The sequence below is a fragment of the Colobus angolensis genome, unplaced genomic scaffold (assembly GCF_000951035.1).
Source record: "Colobus angolensis palliatus isolate OR3802 unplaced genomic scaffold, Cang.pa_1.0 Scaffold143, whole genome shotgun sequence".
Classification (NCBI taxonomy): Eukaryota; Metazoa; Chordata; class Mammalia; order Primates; family Cercopithecidae; genus Colobus; species Colobus angolensis.
Genome location: NW_012114522.1, coordinates 4,321,504 through 4,346,683, shown reverse-complemented (window position 1 = coordinate 4,346,683; position 25,180 = coordinate 4,321,504). Strand labels below are relative to the sequence as shown.

The 25,180-nt window shown below is 44.6% G+C and overlaps 1 protein-coding gene across 1 annotated transcript in view; it reads right to left on the bottom strand.

Annotated features, from left to right (window-relative positions):
* EVC2 (Ellis van Creveld syndrome 2) overlaps positions 1 to 25,180 on the bottom strand; it is a gene marked incomplete at its 5' end in the record, with an annotated part of 146,739 nt that overhangs the window by 77,857 nt on the left and 43,702 nt on the right. Inside the window, one exon of the mRNA XM_011935424.1 lies at positions 6,974 to 7,298. Coding sequence (XP_011790814.1) covers positions 6,974 to 7,298 — 325 coding nt within the window. The remainder of the gene's footprint in view (positions 1 to 6,973; positions 7,299 to 25,180) is intronic.

Genomic DNA, 25,180 nt, shown 5'->3' with positions numbered 1-25,180 from the left:
CAGGCAGTGACAGTGGAGCTTGTTGGTGAAGCGAAGGCGGGAAAGGCTTACACGTGCAGGAGGCGTGGGTACAGCCATCCCAAACGGCCAATAGAGGCCTGGCCTTGGGAAGCAGGCAGGTATGGCATCATGCCATAGCTGGGCTGAGCAGAGGCCCAGGGAAGGCAGAAGGGGCTCCAGTGCAGAGGGCAAGGGCCAGAGCTCCCTCAGGCTAAACGAGGTTGGAATGCTCTATCACCCACTGGAATTCTCTGGTTGCAGTAAATAGCATCACCTGCTCCCCAATTTCCCAAGTTGCAGACCTGCTCACCTCCACTTCCAATAACTCACAGAAGCTCATAAAGGTGATATGCTGATCTCTAGCTTTCTCTGTCTCTCCAGCCCCTTTTACTTATTGTTTGATTTGTTCAGAATCCGGGCCAGAAAGAGAAACATTATTTGGAGCCTTCCAAAGAGGTCCAAGGGCCAACACATGGTATCCCCTGCCCTGCGGGTGCTCACAGCAAAGCCTAGTGGATGACAGCAGGGGCTACAAGGCTAGAAGTCAAAGGTTTTTATGTGCATCCTCTTGGCAACTCTGTCAGGACCCATGCCCACACTAACGGTTTGCCTTGCCCCCCAAATAACAATTCAGTCTCTTTAAAAAGCTGATTTCATAACAAAGGATTAGATTCGACAGAATGAGTCACTCTATTACAAATGGTATTCACAACTGACTTGATCTAAATCAAAGGATGCAATTCACCAACAACCAGGAGGGTGTCAGGACCCTGAGTCTGGGCACCGCAGGGGCATTCTGCTACGAATGACTAGCTGGTGCCTAGTTACGTCGGTTCATCCATCAAAGTGACTTTTTTTGGACAGTATAGAATTTGACAAGTCACAAACTTCAATTTATTCTAATTAATAGAAATGAAATATGGGGTAATTTCCATTTAGCTTCTCACAGACAAGATAAAAAGCAGACACACACAAATCCTAAAATAAAACTTTGGGGCCTTTTTTTAGAATTGTATGTCTGCAGAAGAATAAAGTATGAGGCAATAATGTCTTTGTGCCATAGTGAAACACTCTCTAAAATACATGTGGACAGGACTCCCATGCCCACTCCGAATGGGAGTTGAGAGCCTTGCAGATGCTAGTTCCATCCCTAACCTAGTTCGACCTCCTGTGGCAGAGATGAGAAAACTAAGCCCTAAAGCAGGAGAGGCACACCCGCGGGCCTGCCAAGTAGGGGAGGTCATGTTTGCAAACTAGTGAGGCTGCCTGATGTGACGGGCACTAGGAAGTACTGGGGACTGGGGCAAAGAGCAAGCTCTGCCTGTAGGGGCAGCCTCTATCCCATCCACCAAAGGGCTCTGCAGGAATATGGACTTACCACAGCTCAGTCTTCCCACCCTTTAGTTGGAAATCTGGGTTTTCTTATATAAAAGTTTACATTTTAAATATTGTCAACAAATGTGCTTTTTTTTTTGAGATTGAGTCTCACTCTTCCACCCAGGCTGGAGTGAAAGTGCCGCAATCTTGACTCACTGCAACCGACGCCCTCCGGGTTCAAGTGATTCTCCTGCCTCAGCCTCCCAAGTGTCTGGGATTACAGGCGTCCACCACCATGCCCAGCTAATTGTATTTTCAGTAGAGACAGAATTTCACCATGTTGGCCAGGCTGGTCTCAAACACCTAACCTCAGGTAATCCACCTGCCTCGGCCTCCCAAAGTGATGGGATTACCACACCTGGCCACAAATGTGCATTATAAAGGAATGTGAAAGTAATGATTATTCACCCCCAACACCTTATTGAACTTCTCAATAAAACAGACTTCAGGGAGATAAGGCACATGTATCCTATGGTTTCCAACACCTAGAAAAGCAAGTGTCCCATGGAGGGAGTTGGGGGGATAAACCTGAAGGGAGAGTACAGAAGTTCCAGTGTGAGAAGCACAGGCCCGCATCAGGCTGGCTGGAGCAGCTGCTGTGCATAATATTGACTCTACAGCATCACAAAGTGAAATCCCGCTCAAAAGCCTTGACTGTGCTGTCATACTCCCCGTACTCAACTTAGCAAGACAGGCACATTGTAAAAATATTTTATAAAAACAAATCATCAGAAACGGTGAAAATGTCAGAATTCTTGTGCCGAAGGAATCTCTTCCTTTAGGACAAAGACTCACACAGAGGGGTCAGAAAGCCTCAGGCAGCCCAGGACAAGACATCTGCTGGGCCTCCTCTTTAAGTGGCAGAAAAACAGCGGGGAGAGCCTGGGTAGAGAAGACGAACCCCAGAGGAAGGACCCAGCTCTGAACTGGATGCAGGAAGCTGGATTGCCAATCACTTCCCCTCTGGGCTTCGGTTTGCCCACCTTAGTAGAAAGAGTTCACATTCTGTGTTCTATGCCATGGGCATCTTTAAAAATTACATTCAGTTATGAATCATAGTAAACCCTTGTCCAGGGTTGACTCTGTGCTGAGCAATGGTTGAGGTACTATATGGGAATTAACTTACTTATTCTCACAACAGCCCTCTAAGACCTCAGGCTTCATGATTATCCCTGTCTTAAGGATGGGGAAAGGAGACCCAGGGTGACGGGGCAATGTGCCTACTGGAGGAAAAGAGTGAGGAAATAATCCCTAGCTATCTGCCATCCATGCCTATATCCCCCAATACTCTCCCTAGGTCTTCTCACTGGAGAAATGCTTTGAGAACTATAAGCCATTATATATGCATTTAAATATTATAATATGAACACATTTCAGCTCTCCACTAATTATAGTCAGCTCTCTGTATCTGTGGGTTCTGCACCCATGGATATAACCACCTGCAGGTCAAAAATTTCTGTGTGTATTGAACATATACAGACTTATTTTTTCTTCTTGTTATTCCCTAAACAACACAGTACTATTTTTTATACAGCACTTATATAAACTATTTATAATAACATTTATATCATATTAAGTATTACAAGTAATAGAGATGATTTAAAGTATACAGGAGCATTTGTGTACGTTATGTGCAAATTCGACACCATTTTATAACAGAGACTTGAGAATTTGTGGATTTTGGTATCCATGGGGGTGGGACAGTGGGGAGGGTCCTGGAACCAATGCTTCCTGGGTATCGAGGGAGGGATGACCATACTTTACTCAGTACTGTACTAAACTTTACTCAGTATTGTACTAAACTTTACTCAGGAAAGCTGACACTGCTCCTTTGCTTTTCTTTTTTAAAACCAATTCTTGGTGGAATAATACATCCAAAATATTTTTATGTATTTTATTTAGAGATGACTATAACACATGATGGATAATTATAAAGTAGTCTGTGGTTTTGTGAGATGGAATCACTTGCATGGACTGGAAGGAAACCAGTTCTATTAAATTCTGCAGCTCAGATACTATTTCTGGAAACAGACTGGTTCAAATAAGGTGGCTGCTTGTCTTTGAACAGGGTGACCCAGGAAATCTAGAGTGATGGTGCCCACCCACTGCATGCTGGTGGGCAAGGTGGTGTGGGTGGGAGAGAGGCTGCAGAAAAGTCATGGAGAATACAGGGTCAGGAAGCCCTGAGGAGGAGAGGGACTGTGTGACAGATGGGAGCAGGGCACAGTCCCAGCATCCTGTCCTCACGCTCTCCACATAAAAAAGCATTGCCCCAGGCAGACTTTTGATAGCAAAGGCACTAGAAACATTCTAGATGCCCCACAGGATGGGTTCACATGGGGCACACAGCAGAGGGATGTAACCTCCACTGCAGGAGGGGGCAGTGTGCACAGAGGTTGGGGGCGTGCTGCCGGACATGCGGCTGACTGGCCTCAGGTTGGTGAACCTTCCCCAGCTCAGTTTCCCCACCTGTCAAAGTGAGATCCTCTCAGTCCCTACCTCACTGAGTTGTTGTGAACAATAAAGAGACGGTCAATGGGATGTGCTTAGAACAATGCCAGACATACCGTGCATGCTAAGGAAGAATGAGCTATTTTTTATACATCATATTTTGTAAGAGTATTTAATAAAATCAGCAAATGTGTATACTGTGATGTAAAGTGAAAACAAGAAACATATACAATTATACAAACTGCATAATCCTTACTTTGTAAAAATAAATGGATCAAGCAAAAGGCTAAAATGTATGCTGGCACCTGAGGGCAGCTGTGAAGGCGGCCTGAGCCATCCCTGTATCTCCAGGGTTAGGTATACAGTAGGAACTCAAAAATGGGCCGAATGAATGATCCTCTGCCATTGAGTGGCGGGATGGGCTTCCCTTTTTTTTTTTTTTTTTTCCAGGGCTTTTTCTTTTTCAGCTTTGGATCTGAAATCAGACAGGCTTTCTGTAAGGGGCCATATTTTAGACTTTGCGATCTGAAGTCTCTGTTACGTATTCTTTTTGTTTGTGTGTTTGATTTTTAAAACTCTTTAAAAATGTAAAAAACATACTCAACTTGTGGGCCACACAAAAACAAGCTGGGCAAGATTGAGCTTGTGGGTCCTTGTTTGCTGACTGCTGCCTTAAGGCACTGTCCAGGCCTCCCTTGTTAAGCATGTATTATTTTTAAAGGTAAAAAAAATTGGCCATGCATGGTGGCTCATGCCTGTAATTCCAGGACTTTGGGAGGCCAAGGTGGGCGGATCACCTGAGGTCAGGAGTTTGAGACCAGTGTGGCCAATATGGCAAAACCCTATCTCTAGTAAAAATACCAAAATTAGCTGGGCATGGTGGTGGGCGCCTGTAATCCCAGCTACTCAGGAGGCTGAGGCAAGAGAATCACTTGAGCCCAGGAGGTGGAGGTTGCAGTGAGCCAAGACTGCACCACTGCACTCCAGTCTGGGTGACAGAGTGAGACTCTATCTCAAAAAACAACAAAAAAAAATTGTAACAGATACTGGAAGGAATCAAAAGAGAGATAATGGGATCATTTAGGGGCTGAATCACCGAACAGTGCATTCAATACATTCTTCCTAAGGGCCCGGCTCAAGGATGCGTGATGTTGAGCAGCACGGTCATAGACAGGGCATCAGAGGGCAGTGTCGGCGAGGGAGGCTGCAGTGGACTGAATGGTGATACCCCCACCCTCCAAAAAAGGTATGTCTAGATCCTAACCTCAGGACCTTATTTGGAATAAGGGTCTTTCCACATGAAATTAATTTAAGATCTTATTAGATCATCCTGGATTATTTAGGTAGGACCTAAATTCAATGACAAATGTCCTTGTAAGAGACAGGAGATGAGAGGGTTACCTGGGAAAAGGCCACAGGAAGACAGAGCAAAGATTCAAGTGATGCAGCTACAACCCCAGGAACACCTGGAGCCACCAGAAGCTGAACCAAACATGGAAGGATCCTACTGACAACTAGATTTTGGACTTCTGGCCTCCAGAACTATTATATAACAGAATGAATTTCTGTTGTTTTAAGCCACTAAATTTGTGGTGATTTATTAGGGCAGCCACAGGAAACTAGGACAGGAGAGCCAAAGAGTACACAAGCCACACCCTAAAATGAGATGGTTCTGAAGGCAAGCGAGGCCCCAGGAGCAAGGGAGCAGATGTGGGCAGGACAGTGAGGACCTCGCCCCTTTTCTTTACTGCTCATCTCACATCTGACCACAGATGACCATCTGTGAGTCACGAGCTGTTAACAAGAGAGCTGTAGATGGCCACGGTCTGCGGAAGGGAAGCTGAGTTCAGAAGCTTGTTCTTAAGCAGTTGGAAGCCCTCCCTAGGGGAGTAAATGTTCAGAACAGGATTTGCAGGCTCAGGTCACATGAACTGAATAAGCCATCTCTTTCACAGAGGAAAACAGAAAGCAGGTTTGATTTGGTACATTCAGGAAAAACTCTAGTTCTTTCAAGGCAGCAACTGACACAACTTTGGGAAAAACAAGAGCTGATTTCTGAGCAATCTGGGCCAGCCCTGGGAAGGCTGAGTGATGAGAACTCCAGCTGAGCACTGTGAGCTGAGAGCCTTCTGCAGCCCATGGGCGCCGGGCAGCTGCTTTTCCTACATTGCTTCTCCCACCCACCCTGAGAGGTGGCTGCCATTAGGTTTGTTGTGCCTAATTAAGGCCTTCAGGAGCAGAGCTGGAATATACTAGACTGTGAGTCCAGGTTTTTCTGACTCTAGAGCCTGTGCTGGAGAGAACTGTAACCTAACAGGCTATAAGGCTATAGTCCAGAGGGGGACACATGCACTCTGACATCACAACTTTCTGTGAACCATGCCCTCTACAGACATGCTCTGCTATGAATGAAGCCTTTCTTCTCTACCCATGAATTCTACAGCACTGTGAACATACCTCTATTAAAATATGACTGAATAAAGTCTCATTTTTTATGTGTACAGATTTTTTTCATAAGACTATGAACTTCTTGAAAGGAAGAACCATGTCTCATTGTTCCCTATACCTTCACTGCCTAACCCAATGCCTGACGGACAGTAAGTAATCAACACATTTCTGCTAATGAATTCTGGATAGATGGATGGGTAGATGAGTGATAATGGGCAGACAGGTGGATGGGTAGATGGATGGAAGCATGGGTGAATGGGTAAATGGATGAGTGGATGGGTAGATGGCTGGATGGGGAATGAGTGGATGGGTAGATGGATGGTTGGATGGGTGATGAGTGGCATGGATGGGAGGGTGAATGGATAAATGAGTAAGTGGATAAATGAACAGATAGATGGATGTGTAGATGGACAGATGGGTGAAAGAGTGGGTGGATGGATGGACAGGTGCATAGATGAATGGATGAGTGGGTGGATGGATGAGTGGCTGAATGGGTGGATGGATAGATGATGATGGATGGATGGCGGGAATGATTGCATGAATGAATGAAAGGGTGAATAGATGAATGCGTGGATGGTTGGATGGGTGATAGGTAGATGGATGGAGGAGGCAAATGGACAGATGAGTGGGTAGATGGATAAATGACAAATCCCTGAGAGAAAGGGAAGTGAACGCCTTCCTTTCAGACCTGTCTTACCCTCTCACTAGCAAGTTTCAGCAGCTCTTCTGCTTCCTCCATTGCCACCATCTCTCTCTGGTACTGGTTTTCCATCTTCTTTCTTGTTTCCAGGTCACATTCAGCTGTCAATGCCACCATCTTCCGATCGTACTCCTCTTGTATTTCATTTTCCAGCAACATCAACTGCTTTTTGAAAACATCACTCATTTTTCTCTCTACTTGGGGTGAGAGGTGGCCACTGTTGGTGAGATTTTTCAGTAGAAGGGCAATGATATCCTTGCTGATTTGTGTTCGACAAGCCTCCAGATCTGCATCTGCCCGATTCAGGGTTGCAATCTCCAACCTAGCAAACACAAAAACCAAAAGAATTCCATTACATGAAATTGCAACAGAAACCAAAGGTCTTTCAAAGCTCTGAGGTTTTAAATTATGTGTAGGCAAGGGCTTTCTTTGTCCTCCTTTTCTTCCTTTCCCCACTCACTTCTGCTTCATCCAATTATTGAAGGCCATTAGCTCACTCTTAGTAAATTTGTAAGGTACCACATGATGTACAAAGGAATGTATAAGACATGTTTTTGTCAACAAGTAACAAGTCAACGACGACAAGGAAACCAAGGGAAAAATGGATAGCTAATATATTTGGAGGATTTAAAAATAAAGTTTATTTTACTTTTCTTCCCATTAAAAATTAATTTATGGACATGACTACTACATGTAATGTCATATCCTGGATGGAATCCCAGAGCAGAAAAAAGGACATTAGATTAAAAACTACGAAAATCTGAAAAAAGCATGGACTTTGATAACAACTGATACATGATCACACTGCATCAACATTGGTTTGTTAATTTTAACAAATGTAACATAATAATAGAAAATGTTAATAACAGGGGAACCTGGGTGCAGGATATATGGGAATTATCTGTATTATCTTCTCAATGTTTTTGTAAATCTAAAACTGCTCTAAAAATAAAGTCTACTTGAAAATATGTATGAGGCAGTTCACCGAGTCACAGTGTTCTGAAACTTGACTGGTGGTAGTTGCAAAACTGTATACACTTCCAGTAACACATCAGACTGTACTCTTAAAATGTGTGAATTTTATGATATGTTAATCATACCTCTATAAAGCTAAGAAAAGCTACATAGGAAAAAAAGTTAATTTATGTTCATGGTAAAAATAAGTCTGGAAAATAAAGACAAATAGAAAAAGATTTCGTTCACTGTGAATCCATCATTCAATCAGAACTAATGAAGGCATTTTGTTATTTTATTATTATTACTTTTCATTTTAAGTTCTGGGATACATGTGCTGAACGTGCAGGTTTGTTATACAGGTTTACATGTGCCATGGTGGTTGCTGCACCTATCAACCCGTTATCAAGGTTTTAAGCCCTTCAGACATTAGCTATTTGTCTTAATGCTCTTCCTTCTCTCACCCCTGACAGGTCCTGCTACGTGATGTTCCCCTCCCTGTGTCCATATGTTCTCACTGTTCAACTCCCACTTATAAGTGAGAACATGCAGTATTTGGTTTTCTGTTCCTGTGTTAGTTTGCTGAGGATGAGCGTTTCCACCTTCATCCATGCCCCTGCAAAGCATATGAACTCATTATTTTTTATGGCTGTGTAGTATTCCATAGTGTACATATGCCACATTTTCTTTATCCAGTCTATCACTGATGGGCATGTGGGTTGGTTCCAAGTCCTTGCTATTGTAAATAGTGCCGCATGTCTTTATAGTAGGTCATGATTCAATTCAAACTAATGAAGACATTTTGTCATATTTCCTTCCAGCCTTTTTTCTATGCATATTTTTTCATAAATGTCCACTATTTACACAGATGCATGCAGGTACAATTTTATTCTTTTTTTTCCGATTAACATTGCTATTTTCCAATTAACATTGTTATAGGTCTCTTCCAGTGGTATTTAAAAACGAAATGTTTCTTTATAAGGGTTGCAAAATATTTTGTCATGTGATACAGCACCATTCAATGACCATTCTTCTATTGTTGCACATTGGATTACTTGCAAATTTCAAAATCTAAAATAATCCTGAAGCAAATCACTTTTTACAGAGCTCTTGATATTCACAATAATTTCCTCAGTATGGATTCCCACGAGAGGAACTGCTGGGTCAGATGTCAGCGACATCCGTAAGTCTCCTGGCACATCCAGACAAACTGCTTTCCAGAAGAGACCCCCAGCCATACATCAGGATCCTCACACTTAGCGCCACCCTCCACCATGTCAAACATCTTTGATAATCTGAATGGTGTACGACTGTAAAAATACAAGGGTTTTAAGAAAACTATTATAAAATTTGCAAGGGCTTCAGTATATGACTTCCACATTAACCAGGTCCAAAACTCGTCAATATTGACCAATCTTGTTTTCTCTACTGCCTTTCATGTTTGAGCAATTTAAAGCAAATATCAGATCTGTCATTTTACCTATAAACACCTCACCGTGCTTCTTTAGCTGTCAAGGAGTTATACGTAGACAGACCGATCAACAGACAGATAGATGTGTGTATGTCTATGTATCGAGTAACTTGTCTGCATGAATATGTACATGCATATCTACTTTACCTAACCTTGTTGCTAAAGGGTGGTAAAATATACTACCCCAACATGTGGTGTTCTGGCATACTGACTATTTTTAGCTAAAGATGCCTCCAAAGACAAACAAACTAGCTAGTACCAGATTACTCTGCACTTCAGCCTGTTTCTTTTTTTTTTGAGACCGAGTTGCCCAGGCTGGAATGCAGTGGTGCAATCTTGGCTCACTGCAAGCTCTGCCTCCCGGGTTCATGCCATTCTCCTGCCTCAGCCTGCCGAGTAGTTGGGACTATCGGCGCCTGTCACCACGCCCAGCTAATTTTTTGTATTTTTTAGTAGAGACGGGGTTTCACTGTGTTAGCCAGGATGGTCTCGATCTCCTGACCTCGTGATCCACCCGCCTCGGCCTTCCCAAAGTGCTGGGATTACAGGCGTGAGCCGCCGCGCCTGGTCCAACCTGTTTCTTAAAAGTAGAGGGATGAAATTCCCACGTGAAGGATGCCATCCCTATATTGGAAGGAAAGCAACATTCTTATCAAGCATGAAAAGTTGAGACCAAGATAATTCTATAAAAATAGATCTTGGTAAAATAATTCTTACCCGCCTTTAGCCTCACCATATAATTTAGTTGTTTTTTCACAACATGCTATTCTTTGTCCAACTCAACATATTACCATTCACCTCTAACCACGTCTTTGGGTCTTCATTTCCTTACGTGGGCTCCAGTGTCATGTCAAACTTATATTAAATTTGCATGTTGTTTTCCTGTTAATCTATCTCTTGTCACTTTAATTCTCAGGCCCAGATGGGACCCCTAAGAGGGCAGAGGTAGGGTGTGACTCCCTACACTGTCATTATTATATATAAAATATTTAAAACAGGCCGGGTGCAGTGGCTTACACCTATAATCCCAGTACTTTGGGAGGCCAAGGTGAGTGGATCAATTAAGGCCAGGAGTTCAAGACCAGCCTGGCCAATATGGTGAAATCTCGTGTTCACTAAAACTACAAAAATTAGCCAGGTGTGGTGGCAAGCGCCTGTAACCCCAGCTACTCGGGTGGCTGAGACGGGGGTTGCAGTGGGCCAAGATTGGGCCACGGCACTCCAGCCTGGGCAACAGGGGCAAGACTGTCTCAAAATAAAAAAAAATTAAAACAATCCCAATAAGGAGAAATGTCTAGTTATCTGTCATTATTCAGACTACCTCAAGTGTCTCAAAATGTCTTTTTACAACTGAACATTTAATTCAAGAACCAAACAAAATCCCACAATGCCAGTTAAGTTTCCTTTATTCTAGAACATTCTGGCTTTCCATCTTTCCTTCTACAGCATTGATGTATTAGGGAAGTCAGGCCTTTATTCTGCAGAATGTCCCATGTTCTGGATTTGACCAGTTGCTTCCATGGGTATCAACGTACCTCTCTCTATTCCCTGTATTTCCTGTAAACTAACAGTTAGATCAAAGATCTTCATTCAATTGGTTTTATTTCTTTTTTTGAGTGACCTTTAAAAATTGAGACAAAATATACATATATAATTTACCATCTTTCTTTTCTGTTGCCAGACGAGAGCGCCGTGGTGTGATCTCTGCTCACTGCAACCTCCACCTCCCAGGTTCAAGCGATTCTCCTGCCTCAGCCTCCCAAGTAGCTGGGATGACAGGCGCCCGCCACCATGCCCAGCTAATTTTTGCATTTTTAGTAGAGACAGGGTTTCACCATGTTGGCCAGGTGGTCTCGATCTCTTAACCTTGTGATCTGCCCACCTCGGCCTCCCAAAGTGCTGGGATTACAGGTGTGAGCCGCCACGTCCGGCCACCATCTTTTCTTTAAGTGTGCAGTTCAGTGGTAATAAATATATTTTATTTATATTCTTGCTTTCCTTCGTCTAAACCTACCCCTTCCCATGCCTGGGCTCCAGTAACCACTATCCTATTCTATACCTTCACAAGGTCCACTTTTTTAGCTCTCACATGTGAGTCAGAACATGCGATATCTGTCTTTCTGTGACTGGCTTATTTTACCTGACATAATGACCTCTAGGTCCATCTATGTTGCTTCAAATAATAGGAATTTGTTCTTTTTTATGGTTGAAAAACATTCCATTGTGTATTTATACCATATTTTCTTTATTCTTTAGGGCACTTAGGCTGATTTCACATTTTGGTTATTGTAAATAGTGCTGTGACAAACATGAGAATGCAGATATCTCTTTGATACACTGATTTCCTTTCTTTTGGACATATATCCAGTAGTGGAATGGCTGAATTATATGTTGGTTCCATTTTTCGTTTTCCAGTATCCCCTACAGTGGTAGTATATTTGTACTGTGTGCTTCCTTTACGTCCATACTACAGGGTAAGGTTAGGGTGAACCCATAGGTTCAAGTGGTGCCAACATGATCCCTGCATTCTAATATTTCTCATCAACCATGCGTCTAATCATTTTAACATCCACTTATTATTATTTTTTCTTAACTTTTAAGTTCCGGGGTATATATGCAGCTTTTTCATACAGGTAAACTTGTGTTATGGGGCTTTGTTATACAAATTATTTTGTCACACAGGTATTAAGCCTAATACCCATTATTTATTTTTCCTGATCCTCTCCTTCCTCCCACTCTCCACCCTCTGATAGGCCCTAATGTCTGTTGTTCCCCTCCATGTGTACATGTGTTCTCATCATTTAGCTCCCACTTATAAGTGAGAATATGCGGTGTTTGGTTTTCTGTTACTGAGTTAGTTTGCTAAGGATAATGGCCTTCAGCTCCATCCAAGTTCCCGTAAAGGACATGATCTCACTCTTTTTCAGTGGCTGCATAGTATTCCATGGTGTATATGTACCACATTTGCTTTATCCAGTCTACCACTGATGGGCACTTAGGTGGATTCCATGTCTTTGCTATTGTGAATAGTGCTGGAATAAACATACATGTGTATGTGTCTTTACGACAGAATGAGTTATAGTCCTTTGGGCATATACTCAGTAATGGGATTGCTGGGTTAAATGGTAGTTCTGTTTTTAGGTCTTTGAGAAATTGCCACACTGTTTTCTGCAATGGTTAAACTAGTTTACAGTTCCATCAACAGTGTATAAGCATTATTTTTTCTCCACAACCTCACCAACACCTGTTTATTTTTTTTTATCTTTTCAGATGGAGTCTCGCTTTTGTCGCCCAGGCTGGAGTACAATGGCATGATCTTGGCTCACTGCAACCTCTGCCTCCCAGGTTCAAGTGATTCTCCTGCCTCAGCCTCCCGAGTAGCTGGGATTAGAGGTGTGCACCACCACATCTAGCTAATTTTGTATTTTTAGTAGAGACTGGGTTTCATCATGTTGGTCAGGCTGGTCTCGAACTCTTGACCTCAAGTGATCCACCTCCCTCGGCCTCCCAAAGTGCTGGGATTACAGGCGTGAGCCACCGCACCCAGCCTATTTTTTGACTTTTTATTAATCGCCATTCTGACTTGTGTGAGGTGGTATCTCATTGTGGTTTGATTTGCATTTCCCTAATGATCAGTGACGTTGAGCCTTTTTTCATGTGTTTGTTGGCTGCATGCATGTCTTTTCATGAAAAGTGTCTATTCACGTACCTTGTACACTTTTTAATGGTTTTTCTTTCCTGTAAATTTCTAATTGTTACCTAGATCCGTGATTTCATTAGGGGTTTAAAAATGCACATTGTCTAATTCTATCATTTCTTCTGCATTTTTAAGCTGAAATTCTTCAAAAAGAACTTTCATCAACAATTCTGTTACTCTGACATAAAGTTCAGAGAGCTGCATAATTATTTCTCTTGTATTTTATCAATTTTTTAATTAAAGAGTTGGTGTCTAGCAGCCTTCAATGGTGACTAATGAGTTTGGGTTTGTTTGTTTATCAGTTTGTTTTGTTATGTTTTAGCATGAGGGCAAAGGTTTATAAAACTTTTCTCAGCTTCCTGAGAATCTGAGCTTTAGTTAACTCTTACTCAGAAACCTACTAAGAAGAAGAACATCAAATAGGTTACCAGGCAACATGGCTTTTAGCAAAAATCATGCCAGATTGGTAAATTACACATGGATGAGACGACTGGTAAATAAATACCTAACAGGGATGCCATACCTTGTACCTCCCTGAGGAAGATGCCTCTTTGAACTGGGCATATCTCTTGCGGGAACCTTGGAAGCGATGTCTGTGAGTTGTTACAAAAGATATTGCCACCTGTGGGGTAGGAGTATTTTAAACCAGAAAGACCCCTGCACCTGCTTGATGTGGATTGCATCTCCCTGAACCTGACCTGTGTCACCTGGGAGGAAAATGCCCCTCCAAAACAGTTGTGTAGGCTGCTGTGTGACCTGTGGCGAGGACACCCACAGGGAAATAATGCTGTCCTCACAGCAAGTGGTGCTGCAGACCCTCAAGCCTTCTGAGTAGATGAGGCCACGTGTACCCTGTGAGAGTCTTGTGAGTCCAGATGTTTAGCTAAACCTAGGAAGCCCCCCTGCCTCTGCATAGCGTCACTATGAAATTGAAGATTTTTATATATTTGATAGGTTTTGATCAACTACAGTCATTATTCTTTTTGATGCTCGAATTTTACTATCTTAGATTAAAATAGCTTCCGTCCCCTAAAGACACACCTTAGCCTAGTTTTAAACAACAGGTCATTCATTGGCTTCTTTCATTTTCTCAAAAAGTGCTTATCGAACATGTGTCTATGCAACGAATGCTTTGCAGGTTACAAAGCAAGAAAGAAACACAAGAGCTGCCTCAAGGCAGTGTGTGTATGGCTAAATGTCAAATGAACTAAACAATCAATGTTGTACAAGCTCAGAAAACAGAATCCCTTCTCTACTCTGAGGCAGACAGAATGGATTTCACACCGTAAACGAAGCCTTATGTGGCAGGGAAGACAGTGCCCCTGCCAAAGACATTCACAGCCTAATCCCTAGAACTGCAAACATGTTAGGTTTCATGGCAAAGGGGAATTAAGGCTACTCATCAGCTGACCTTAAGATTGAGATCAAGAACAAGGTCTTTTAGGAAAACAGGAAGAAGCAGGGTCAGAGTTGGAGAATGCCATGCAGCGAAGGAAGCTGACATAGGAGTGATGACGTCAACTTTGGAGATAGAAGAAGGGGTCCCAAGTCAGTGAATGTAGGCAGCCTCAAGAAGCCGGAAAAGGCCAGGAAGTGAACCTCCCCTAGAGCTGACATCTCTTTTTTTAATTGACAAGTAACAGATGTACACATTTTCTGGGCCCATGTGATAATTTAATACATTCATTTAATGTGAAAAGATTTAATCAGGTTAATTGGGATAGCCATCACTTTAAATATTTGTCTTTTCTTTATGCTAGAAACATTAGAATTATTCCCTTCTAGCTATTCTGATATGTGCAATGGATTATTGTAAATGATAGCCACCCCACTGATCTATCTAAAACTGACATCTTGATTTTTACCTGGTCAGACCTGTATTGGCGTTTGACCTCCAGAACTTTAAGATAACACATTCATATTGTGGTAAACCACAGAGTTTGTGGTAATTTGTTACAGCTGAATAGGAAACTAACACACCTTACTTGACCACTCCATCCATCGTTCATTAATTCATTAAGTTACACGACCAAATGTGTGGCTGCTTGTGTTGGGAAAATGGCAGGTGCTGTACCAGTTGCTTTACCAGTGGTTTGCTGTGAAAGCACCAGACAGCTAAGGGGCCTGGGTAAAGAACTGAGTTTCCACACCAGCACAATGAGGACCACCCTCACAGGTTGTTGTTCAGAGTTAAAGAAGAGAAGAAACAGAAGGCACACAGCACAGCCTGGCCCTTTGTTGGCTCTAAATAATAATAGTTTCCTCATTCTTGGTTCTTCCCTCTCACAGAAGACTGGCTGCAGAATAGAGTCAGTGCCCACAGCTCACCTTCCCAGTTGCCTGGGAAGACAGTCTCAGAGGCACTCTTCACTGTAACAGTTTTAATGTTAATCACTGTGGATAATCTGTCAGAAGAGGCGATGATAAAAACTGTCAGGATGTTCCAAAGCCACAAAAGAAATGTCCCTTTAAATCAATTAAAATACCATGCCACTAATGAAGCAACTCTTATCCATTAATTTCCCAAAGGGCTGCAAGAGGGGAAAACAAATATTAAGAATTCTTCATTTCCATACAGAATCAGGTTCACTGGTAAAGAGTTAAATTTTCATTGCCCCCTATGGCATTTTGTCATTTTTAATTATTCAGACAACAATGAAATACACGTATTTTTCCATGCCCCTAAAAGTCCCTAACGATCCCATGAGGCGGACAAAGACATTTTGGGCTATATATGCAGGGCTCTGACTCTCAGGTGTCTTTACTACTTCAACACTTCGGCAAAGTTAGCAGGATTCACTTACTGCTTTCTCAGGAACAATCATTTTTTGAGGTCACAAAACTGAGGTCACAAAAATGTCATCTTGTCACTGTGCTTCAAAGATGAACATATTTTCTCTGGCCAGTTTTGCTACATATACAAACTGTACAAGTGATATTCCTCTTGAAAGTGACTGACTTCACGCAGGAGTTTAGAACCACGTCCAGCACACAGGAACCACTTACTAAATGTAGGCTATTAAAACTTGGGAATAGGTTTGCCGATGAAAACATCTTTCTAAGGGGAAACAGTCCTGCTTAAAATTATCTAAGACCTGATTAATACTTTGATTAGCTATTGATGATAAAAAAAAAAAGAGAGAAGATGACATTAATTCTTCTTTCTTTCTTCTTACTTATTTCACATAAAAATTAAGTTCTCACCAAACAGCAAGCAAGGTGTCAGAGCAAAATTAGGATAGAATTTGATGCACATGCAGCAAATGTTCTCCAGAAATTGAAAGAGGACTCATTAATCAACATGGTGGATAATTAATTCAGAAGGAAAATGAAATCACCATGGCCATTTTTTTTACAATATAAATCTGGCATCTTCAAGGTAGCAGGTGTAAGCACAACAGACCCCCAAAACCAATTCAATATGAGTGAAACTGAAATTTTCCTCATCAGAAGGTAATTCCAATGGACAGACAATGCTGCAAGATTCCTCTCTGGGACCATCAATCATGTTTATAAACTATCCATTTGCAGGCATGGACAATGGAAATTTGAGAAGAAAAATACCTCCTGAGTATATTTACTGTCCAAATTGTAATGAGAGGTTAAATGAGAGTAAAAATAGTCACCTACATGAGCAAAACACCAATAAGACTTATGACAAATGATTACATTTCTAGTTTGGTAAAACCTAGACTCTAAGGTATAAGAGGTCAGCAGTTTGCATCTTTCCTCACTGACAATTTTCCTCTTAAAGATTTCTATGTTTAGAAGTGGGATTGGGCCTTCCCTCTCCAGGGAAGGGGGTAAAGATGCAGATAGATGCCACTAACTCTTCCCTCCTGGGGTTTCCACATCACTGCCCACTGCCTACTCCACCCACTGCCAGACTGTGACAGACCGGTCAGCCCTGGAAGAGGCAAAAAGGAGAAGTAGAACTACCTCTCTCTGCCTCAAATCCTCCCTGTCCTTCCTGTGCTTCCCTCCTAACTCTCTTTTACACATATCCTAATCAACTTTTCCTGGAAGGTGGTATTTCATTATATTTGGAAGCATGCACTTGGAAGTCACATTAACTTAGCTTCTTTTTTTTTTTTTTTTTGAGACGGAGTCTCGCTCAGTCATCCAGGCTGGAGTGCAGTGGCCGGATCTCAGCTCCACCTCCTGGGTTTACGCCATTCTCCTGCCTCAGCCTTCCGAGTAGCTGGGACTACAGGTGCCCGCCACCTCGCCTGGCTAGGTTTTTTTTGTATTTTTTAGTAGAGACAGGGTTTCACCGTGGTAGCCAGGATGGTCTCGATCTCCTGACCTCGTGATCCGCCCATCTCGGCCTCCCAAAGTGCTGGGATTACAGGCTTGAGCCACCACGCCGGCCTAATTTAGCTTCTAATTTCAGCTTTACCCCTCAGGAACTGCATGAGCTCAGGTGGGTTATTGACGTCTCTGAGCCTAGTTTCCCTGTTGGCTATGTGAGAATATTATCACCCACAACAAATGAGAGTCACTGAGAGGATTAGTAATAGTGCCTCTTATGATCAGGCTTTGTTTTAATTGCTATATATATATAAAAGCCATTTAATCATCACAAAAAAAATCTTGTAGGTGATTGATGTCTCTCTTACAAGTAAAGAAACTGAGGCACAGAAAAATTAAAATACCTTGTTCAAAGTCACATTACTATTAAATGACAGAACTGGGATTTGAACCCATGACATGTTGCTCCAGAGTCCTTGCTGTACCATCTGTCCTACTGCCTCAAAACAGCACATGAAGCACTTAGCCCAGTCTCTGGCACAGAACAGATGCTGGAAAACGTGACTTCTCATTGTGTGGCTGTTGTTATGTCTGTCATGTCTTTCTTGATATCATTCTTTATGGTAGAGAAAAGAAGATGCAGGGGAAACATGATAAACACATGGATGGATGGGGGGATGGCTGCAAGGGTGAATGGATAGATGGACAGATGGGTGAATGGATGGATGGATAGATGGAGGGATAGATGGATGAATAGATGGATGATGGATGAAATGAATGGAGGAATGCATGGGTAGGTGAATAGATGGGTTGATAGATGACTGGCTGGATGGAAGACTGGATGGGTAGATGAAGGATGGATGATAGATAGATAGACGGGTGAGTGGATGGATATACAGATGGATGGATGACAGGTGGACAGGTGGGGTGAATGGGCAAATTGATAGACGGGCAGATGGGTGGATGAGTAGAGAGAAGGATGGATGGATGAACAGACGAATGAAAAAATGGGTGGGTGAAAAAGATGGGTGGATGGATGCATGGGTGGAAGGAGAGATGAGTAAATGGATGATGGATGGGTGAATGAGTAGGTGCATGGGCACATGGGTAGGTAGAAGAACAAGTGAATGGGTGAGCGGGTAGATGGATGGATGAATTAGTGGATGAATGAATGATTGATAGGTAGGTAGGTAGAGAGATAACATTTGAAACCCTTATTTGAAAAGACAAATTGTGCTCTACCTGAAGGTCAGATGATGATCACAGGAAACAACTGCAGGATGGAAAATGTATAGGTGGCTTTAGAAATGGAATAAACCTTGGATGTCAGCTAAGTCACCTTTCCAACCAATACCTGGGTTTTCTCAACATCCTCTCTGCCAGGCAGTCCCCAGCCTCTGCCATGTGCACCCACCACAATGGGGAGCTAGCTGCCCCTCCAGGCTAACTCCCCTTATAGAAGAGCTTAGAGAAGCAGAAAGGCTTTCTTCATCATTAGCTGACATTTACATCCCTAAAATTTCCATCACTGCCCCAGTTTCCACTGTCTTATCCACGACAACCTTGCAGATATCTGATGATTATGACCAGGTGAACACAAAATATCACCAATCCAGGCTAAACAGCCTTAGGCTTCTGACACGGAAGGCCATGGTGGGGATTTGGGTTTTACCAGGGAACAGGGTAAAGCTGGTGAAGGCTTTTCAGCACAGGTGGCCCAACCGGATTCACTGAAAAGGTACCTCTGGCTGGTGTGTGAATGGACTGGATGGTGAGGGATGGACGTGAAGTTGGTGGCAGAGGCCAAGAAAGAAATGGCAATGGCTGAGATTCAGGTGCTGTTGATGAGATGGGAAGAGGTGGAGAGCTCCAGGAGGGAGAGGGGAGAAGTCCTACGTAGGGACCAGTGTGCAGGTGAGGAGAGGCTGCATTAGGATGGCACTGCAATTCAGCCGCCTGTTTGTAGTAAACACCATGTTTACCACACGTGACACTGTATAAATGGATTTCTGGTTAAGGACAGATGCACCCTCCGGGGATGTCAGCTGCCCAGCACTGAGATGGAGAACTGCATGTGTTTCCTGTGACTGCTGCTGTAACAAAGTACCACAAAGTGGGTGGCTTCAACCAACAGAAATGTGTCACCTCACAGCTCGGAGACCAGAAGGCTGAGATGAAGGTGTCGGCTCATGCAAACGGTAGGCAGCTGTGCCAGGAAATTAAGGTCCTCAGGAGCATCCTCCAGCCGGCAAGGGCTGCTGGTGGATAAAAACCCCAATGTGAGGGAGGTAGCAGGGAGGGTCTGCAGCCTTAGATGAGGATTCTTGTGACTCCACTCTGAACCAACTAGAGGATGCATCTTTGGGGTACTCTGCTCTCCTGCAGAAGTTCTCAAACTATTAAACATCAGAATGTACAAGAACAATTTGAAGATACAAAATGCAGCTCCCCAGGCCTGCTCTCAGGTTCCGGTTCAGAAGGTGTGGCTTAAGGAGATGTACTTGTTTCCTAGGGTACTTTCCTATGTAGCCAAGTACCATCAGCTGGATGGCTTAGAACAACACTTATTCCCTCCCAGTTCTGGAGGCCAACAGTCCAAAGTCAAGGTGTTGGTAGGGATGGTTCCTCCTACGGGCTGTGAGGGAGGATCTGTTCCATGCCAGCTTGGTGTTGCCAGCAACCTTTGGTATTCCTTAGCTTGTAGCTGCATCATTTCAGTGTGTGCCTCTCTTCACATGGTGTCCGTCCCGTGTCTATGTCCAGATTTCCCTCTTCTTATGAATATACCAGTCATGTTGGATCAAGGCCCACCCTAACAGCCTCACCTTAGTGAGGTTACAACTGCAAAGATTATACTTCCAAATAAGGTCACACTCACTGGTCCCAGGAGTTATGACTTCAACATAGCTTTGTGAGGGGATGCAATTCCACCCATAACAGCAACCCTGAAGGTACTGCAGTCCCTCTCCATCCATGACAACATCCAAGTAGAAATGGGTTGGTCATCTATTAGGCACACCAGAGACTATTCCTGCTTTAGCCGAGAATTTGGGCCAGACGACTACTAAGATCCTGTGCAGTATCCAGATTCTAAGATTCTGTTTTCCTGGGAAGGTATAAATTGCTTTATCTTCAGGTTAGCTCTTAGCTCATGAGCTGGGAAAGTGTTCTTTTCCCTAAGAAAGGTAAGGCCCTGGTAAAGTCTTTTCCTCTGGAGAGAAAAGGGGCATTTGGTAAAAACGAGTGAAATCTGAACAGACTGTGGACTTTAACTAATAATAATGTAACAATATTGGATCATTCACTGTAACAAATGTAGCATGCTAATATAAGACATGAGTACTAGGGTAAACTGGGTAGGGGAGATAATGGGAACTCTCTCTGTGTTCTCCTCTCAATATTTCTACAAATCTAAAACTGTGCTAAAGTATAATCTATTAAGTAAACAAAAAGTAGAGCTGGACTCCTTAGTATGTGCCTGTTACAAATGAGGCCCACCCTCTCTTCAGCACTGAGATGCCAAGAATGTGGAGATGCAACAGGAACTTGAAACAAGAGGTTGAAAACAGGCCGTGCACGGTGGTTCATGCCTGTAATCCCAGAACTTCGGGAGGCCGAGTCAGACGGATCACCTGAGGTCAGGGGTTCGAGCCCAGCCTGGCCAACATGGTGAAATCCTGTATGTACTAAAAATACAAAAAGTAGCCGAGCGTGGTGGTGTGTGCCTGTAATCCCAGCTATTCAGGAGGCTGAGGCAGAAGAATCGCTTCAACCTGGGAGGCGGAAGTTGCAGTGAGCCAAGATTGTGCCACTGCACTCCAACCTGGGTGACAGAGTGAGACTCTGTCTCAAAAAAAAAAGAGGTTGAAAACAGCCTATATATCCTATAGGGAGAAGAGGGAGCCTGGAGTCAGCCCTGGAGCCCAGGGAAGGCCCAGCGGCAGAAACTGCAATTTTTGAGGGGTCTCTCAGAAGCTCCTCTTTCAGAGAAGATAGGGGGCGCACATGAATTTCTCGGGGTTCTAGAATCCACATGCCAGAGCGGACCTCCATTGGAGATGCCTCTGCCTTGCATTTACAACCTTGAGGTTTCAACTTAGCAGTCAGCTTCTCCGTTCCCTAAGGAGACTCTGCCCACGTGCCCTTCCCTTGCATTTCCAAGGGTTTCCTCCAATCCTTGGTGGGCAACAGCAGTGCAGGCCTGGAGCCCAGGGGCATCACTGCGGGGGTGGCTGGAGTTTTGCTGATGTTTTCTGAATTCCCCCGGTGCCTGGAGTGAGGAGAATCCTATGGACTGTGCTGTTGAGGAAACTTGGAACCCAGGCTTGGCTTGGGCGTGCAGGGCATGGTTAATCTGTGTCCAGGAGTGTAAGAGCACCATTCCAGGCCGCTGAAGGAAGCCACTCTGTTGTTGAGTCGGGCCCCACTGGCCATAACTTAGCAGAATGAGCAACTGGGGACGGAGTGAGACACACGCTGAGTGTCACGGGCGGGGTGGAAGCTGCCACTGCAATGGTGGTTCCACCTTGCACTATACCCTGCACCATGCCTCTCGGCACATGATCCTCTCTCCCTGCAGACAGTGGGCATGGACAGGCTCCCTGCTTTTCTTGGCTTCCTCCCCGGTACCCAGCCTACATCGTGCCTAGCGCTGAGGGAGAGCACAGTAAACACTTGCCAAAAGAACAGAAGGTGTTTGTCAGACAGAACTCCTCAAGAAACCCTCACCTTGCTGGAAGATGACAGTGAGAGTTGCCGTGGGAACCCAGCAGGCATTCCCTCTGCTCTGCTCTGCTCTGCTCTCCAGTGGCCCCTTTACAAACTCCATAAGAACCCCGCCATGTCGGGTGCTGCACAGGAACCCACCATCTCTCAGGAAATCCAGAAGCGAGGATCAGGTTTGAGGATAGGGCTGCTGTCCACCTTAGCTGACCTTTGCTCCTGCCAACCATTTGGTGCTCCAGGTGAACTCTGATACTGATCCTTCCAGAAAGGCAGAAGGGCCTAGACACAGGTTATCTGTATCATGGGGCTGGAGTGAGGAGAGATTCACGGGTCCACCAGGACCTTCTTTCAGAGAGTAAGGCCTCTTCCCCACCACCACCCATGTGTCCAGCCTCCTGCACATGTTCCTCTGGCACTTGTTCCCCCTGCTAGAAATGCCCCATGCACATTCTGACAAGTCCTAATGGCCCTTGAGATCCAGCCCATATGTGCTTTGAGGTTCACCTGGTGCCGCCAGGCCTGCGCCACCAAAGGGACAGGGTTTGATATGGGAAACAGTCACAGTTGGAGCATCACAGACCATGCTGAGGGCCTCGGGGGGAGAGCACACACGCACAGTCCCTGGTATGGACTAAATGCTTAATCCATATGGAAGAAGAAATGGAAGGAAGAGAAGGAAGGGAGGGAGGAAGGGAAGAAAGGGAGGAAGGGAGAAAGAAAAGAAGAGAGGGAGGGAGGGAGGGAGGGAGGGGGGCAGAGTTTAAAAATAGCTTAGAACTTGGAAGGGAAAGAGATGGGTATTATTTTTAAGCCTTGTAAAACTGACCACCACCCCACAAGGACCTCCAGTGGAATATCTCACAACGGGTCATGAAGTGAGATGATTCAAGTCCAGAAGTATTTCCTGAGCATCTGCCATGTGCAAGGAACCACGTCTATCCCACTCAACACTGAGGGAAGCGGGGGAGGTGGGCGAGCTGCACTCTAGTCTCAGAGAAGTGCTGCCTTCACTCAGACCTCCGGCCCTTCCCTCTTTGTGAGTCTCCTCTTGCATGATCCAAGAAGAATCTCCACCAAATGGTCTGCAAACAGCCAGGAAGCACCAGAGAATGTCCTGGCCTTAGAGTCAGGAGACCTGGGTTTGAGCCCTGGACCGACCACTGCTGATGGAGAGGTAACCGTTCCCAGCATTTCCCGTGTCTAAAAATACCCCTCAGCTCTTCAGAAACATTCCAGAAACCATTCTCTGACACACCCCTTCGAGTCCTCTAACCCACTGACCTCCTCATTTTACTTCTTCTCAAGGCCCCTCAAGTCTCCACTTCCTTCCTCACCCTCTTGAGATGTTGTGATCCCTTCCACCCAAAGATTTGCAGCCCTAATTCCTGGAACCTGGAAATGTGGCCTTCGAAGGGAAAAGGGCCTTTGCAGATATAATTAAGTGAAGGATCTCGACACGAGGAGACTGTGCTGGATTATCCAGTGAGCCCTAAATCCAGTCCTGAGTGACCTCCTAAGAGAGAGGCAGAGGGAGATTTCATACATACAGAAGAAGGGGAGGCCACGAGCAGGCAGACATGGAAGTAAGTTGGCCACAAGCCAAGAAGTGCTGTGGTCTTGGAAGCCCCAGAAGCTGGAAGAGACAGGAACAACCCTCCCAGAGCATTTGAAGGGAGCAAGGCCCTGCTGATACGTTGATTTCAGCCCAGAGAAACTGATCTGGGACTCTGGCCTCCAGAACAGTGACAGGGTGAGTTTCTGTTGCGTGAAACCACCAAGGTCAGGGTCATTTGTTACAGCAGCCACAGGATACTAATATAGTTAAGTCCCTATCCCTCTCCCTCTCACCTGGAAAAGCTCTGCAGGCCAGCTCTGGTCCTGGCACCGGGGTAAGGGCAGCACTGCATCCCATTGTATAGATAAGGCAACTGGAGTCACCAACGTAGTAAGTGGCAGAGCTTGCACTCAACCCCAGCAGTCAGGCCTGGGTTTTAACCACTGGGCTCTATGCCATGCCTGCCAGTGGCCTCCATGGCTCCACCCAGACCACTGAGACCACTGCAGGGGAAGGCACCTCGTCCAGGCAGGGAGGCCCACCAGCCTCACACGGGCAGCCCATGCTGCTCAGCAAGTCTGGGTTTCTCTAGTAAGCCACCTCCCCATGGTCAGGACGGTTTCACACTTTTCTACCTTCCCACCTTTTCCTCCCCTGCTGTCCTCACCTTGAACTTCATTGAGAAGCATCTGACAGGTTCATCCCATGTGCCCTCCCCAAGCCACAGAAGCATCTGACAGGTTCATCCCATGTGCCCTCCCCAAGCCACACACTTGTTGCATCTACATAGACTCTGCCATCCTTCCTATCATGACAGATGATGGCCCAACTCCTGTCCAGTCCTTCCATCAAACAGAATCTCCCTGCAAGGGTGTCCCAGCCACAGGACATCCTTGGAGGAAGCTGGGTAGCCTGAAGAGCCACATCACATCTGGAAACGTGTTGTCTTCTGGTTTCAGTAATGCTGCACCTCCTCCTAGTCTTTGCCATCAAGTACCTTATAGCCTCAAGTTTTCTCTGCAGGTGACTTTCAATTATAGCATTCCACCAAGTGTAATGTGTACCTACTGTGTACTGGCACTTACTGTGCCAGGCACTGTTGGAGGCACTGGGGATGAATCAGCAAGCAAGACAGAAGGTCCCTGCACTCACAGAACTTACTGCCCAAGTGGGTAAGATGAAATACAACATTAATTTGAAAAAATAAGGTAGTTTCCGGCAGCCTCAAGTGTTGTGAAGAAAATTAGAATTTCAGGATAAACAATGGAGGCAGTATTGCTGTAGGGAAGGCCCCTCACTGGCTCTAATGACTCTTCAATCTCTGTGCCGTCTACACCTCCCACCCTGGCCTGGTCCTCTTTTGGGTCCTCAAATGTCCACATCCCTTCCTACCTCCTATACATGCTGCCCACTCCAAAATGCCCATCACCAGCTCTCAGCTTAACAAGCCTCCCTTAGAAGCGTCCTCTCCAAGATTCTTTAACAGAGCCCCTTGTCCCTTCATAGCTCTGACCACAGTGTAGAATCAAAGAATTACCAGTGCACGGAGTT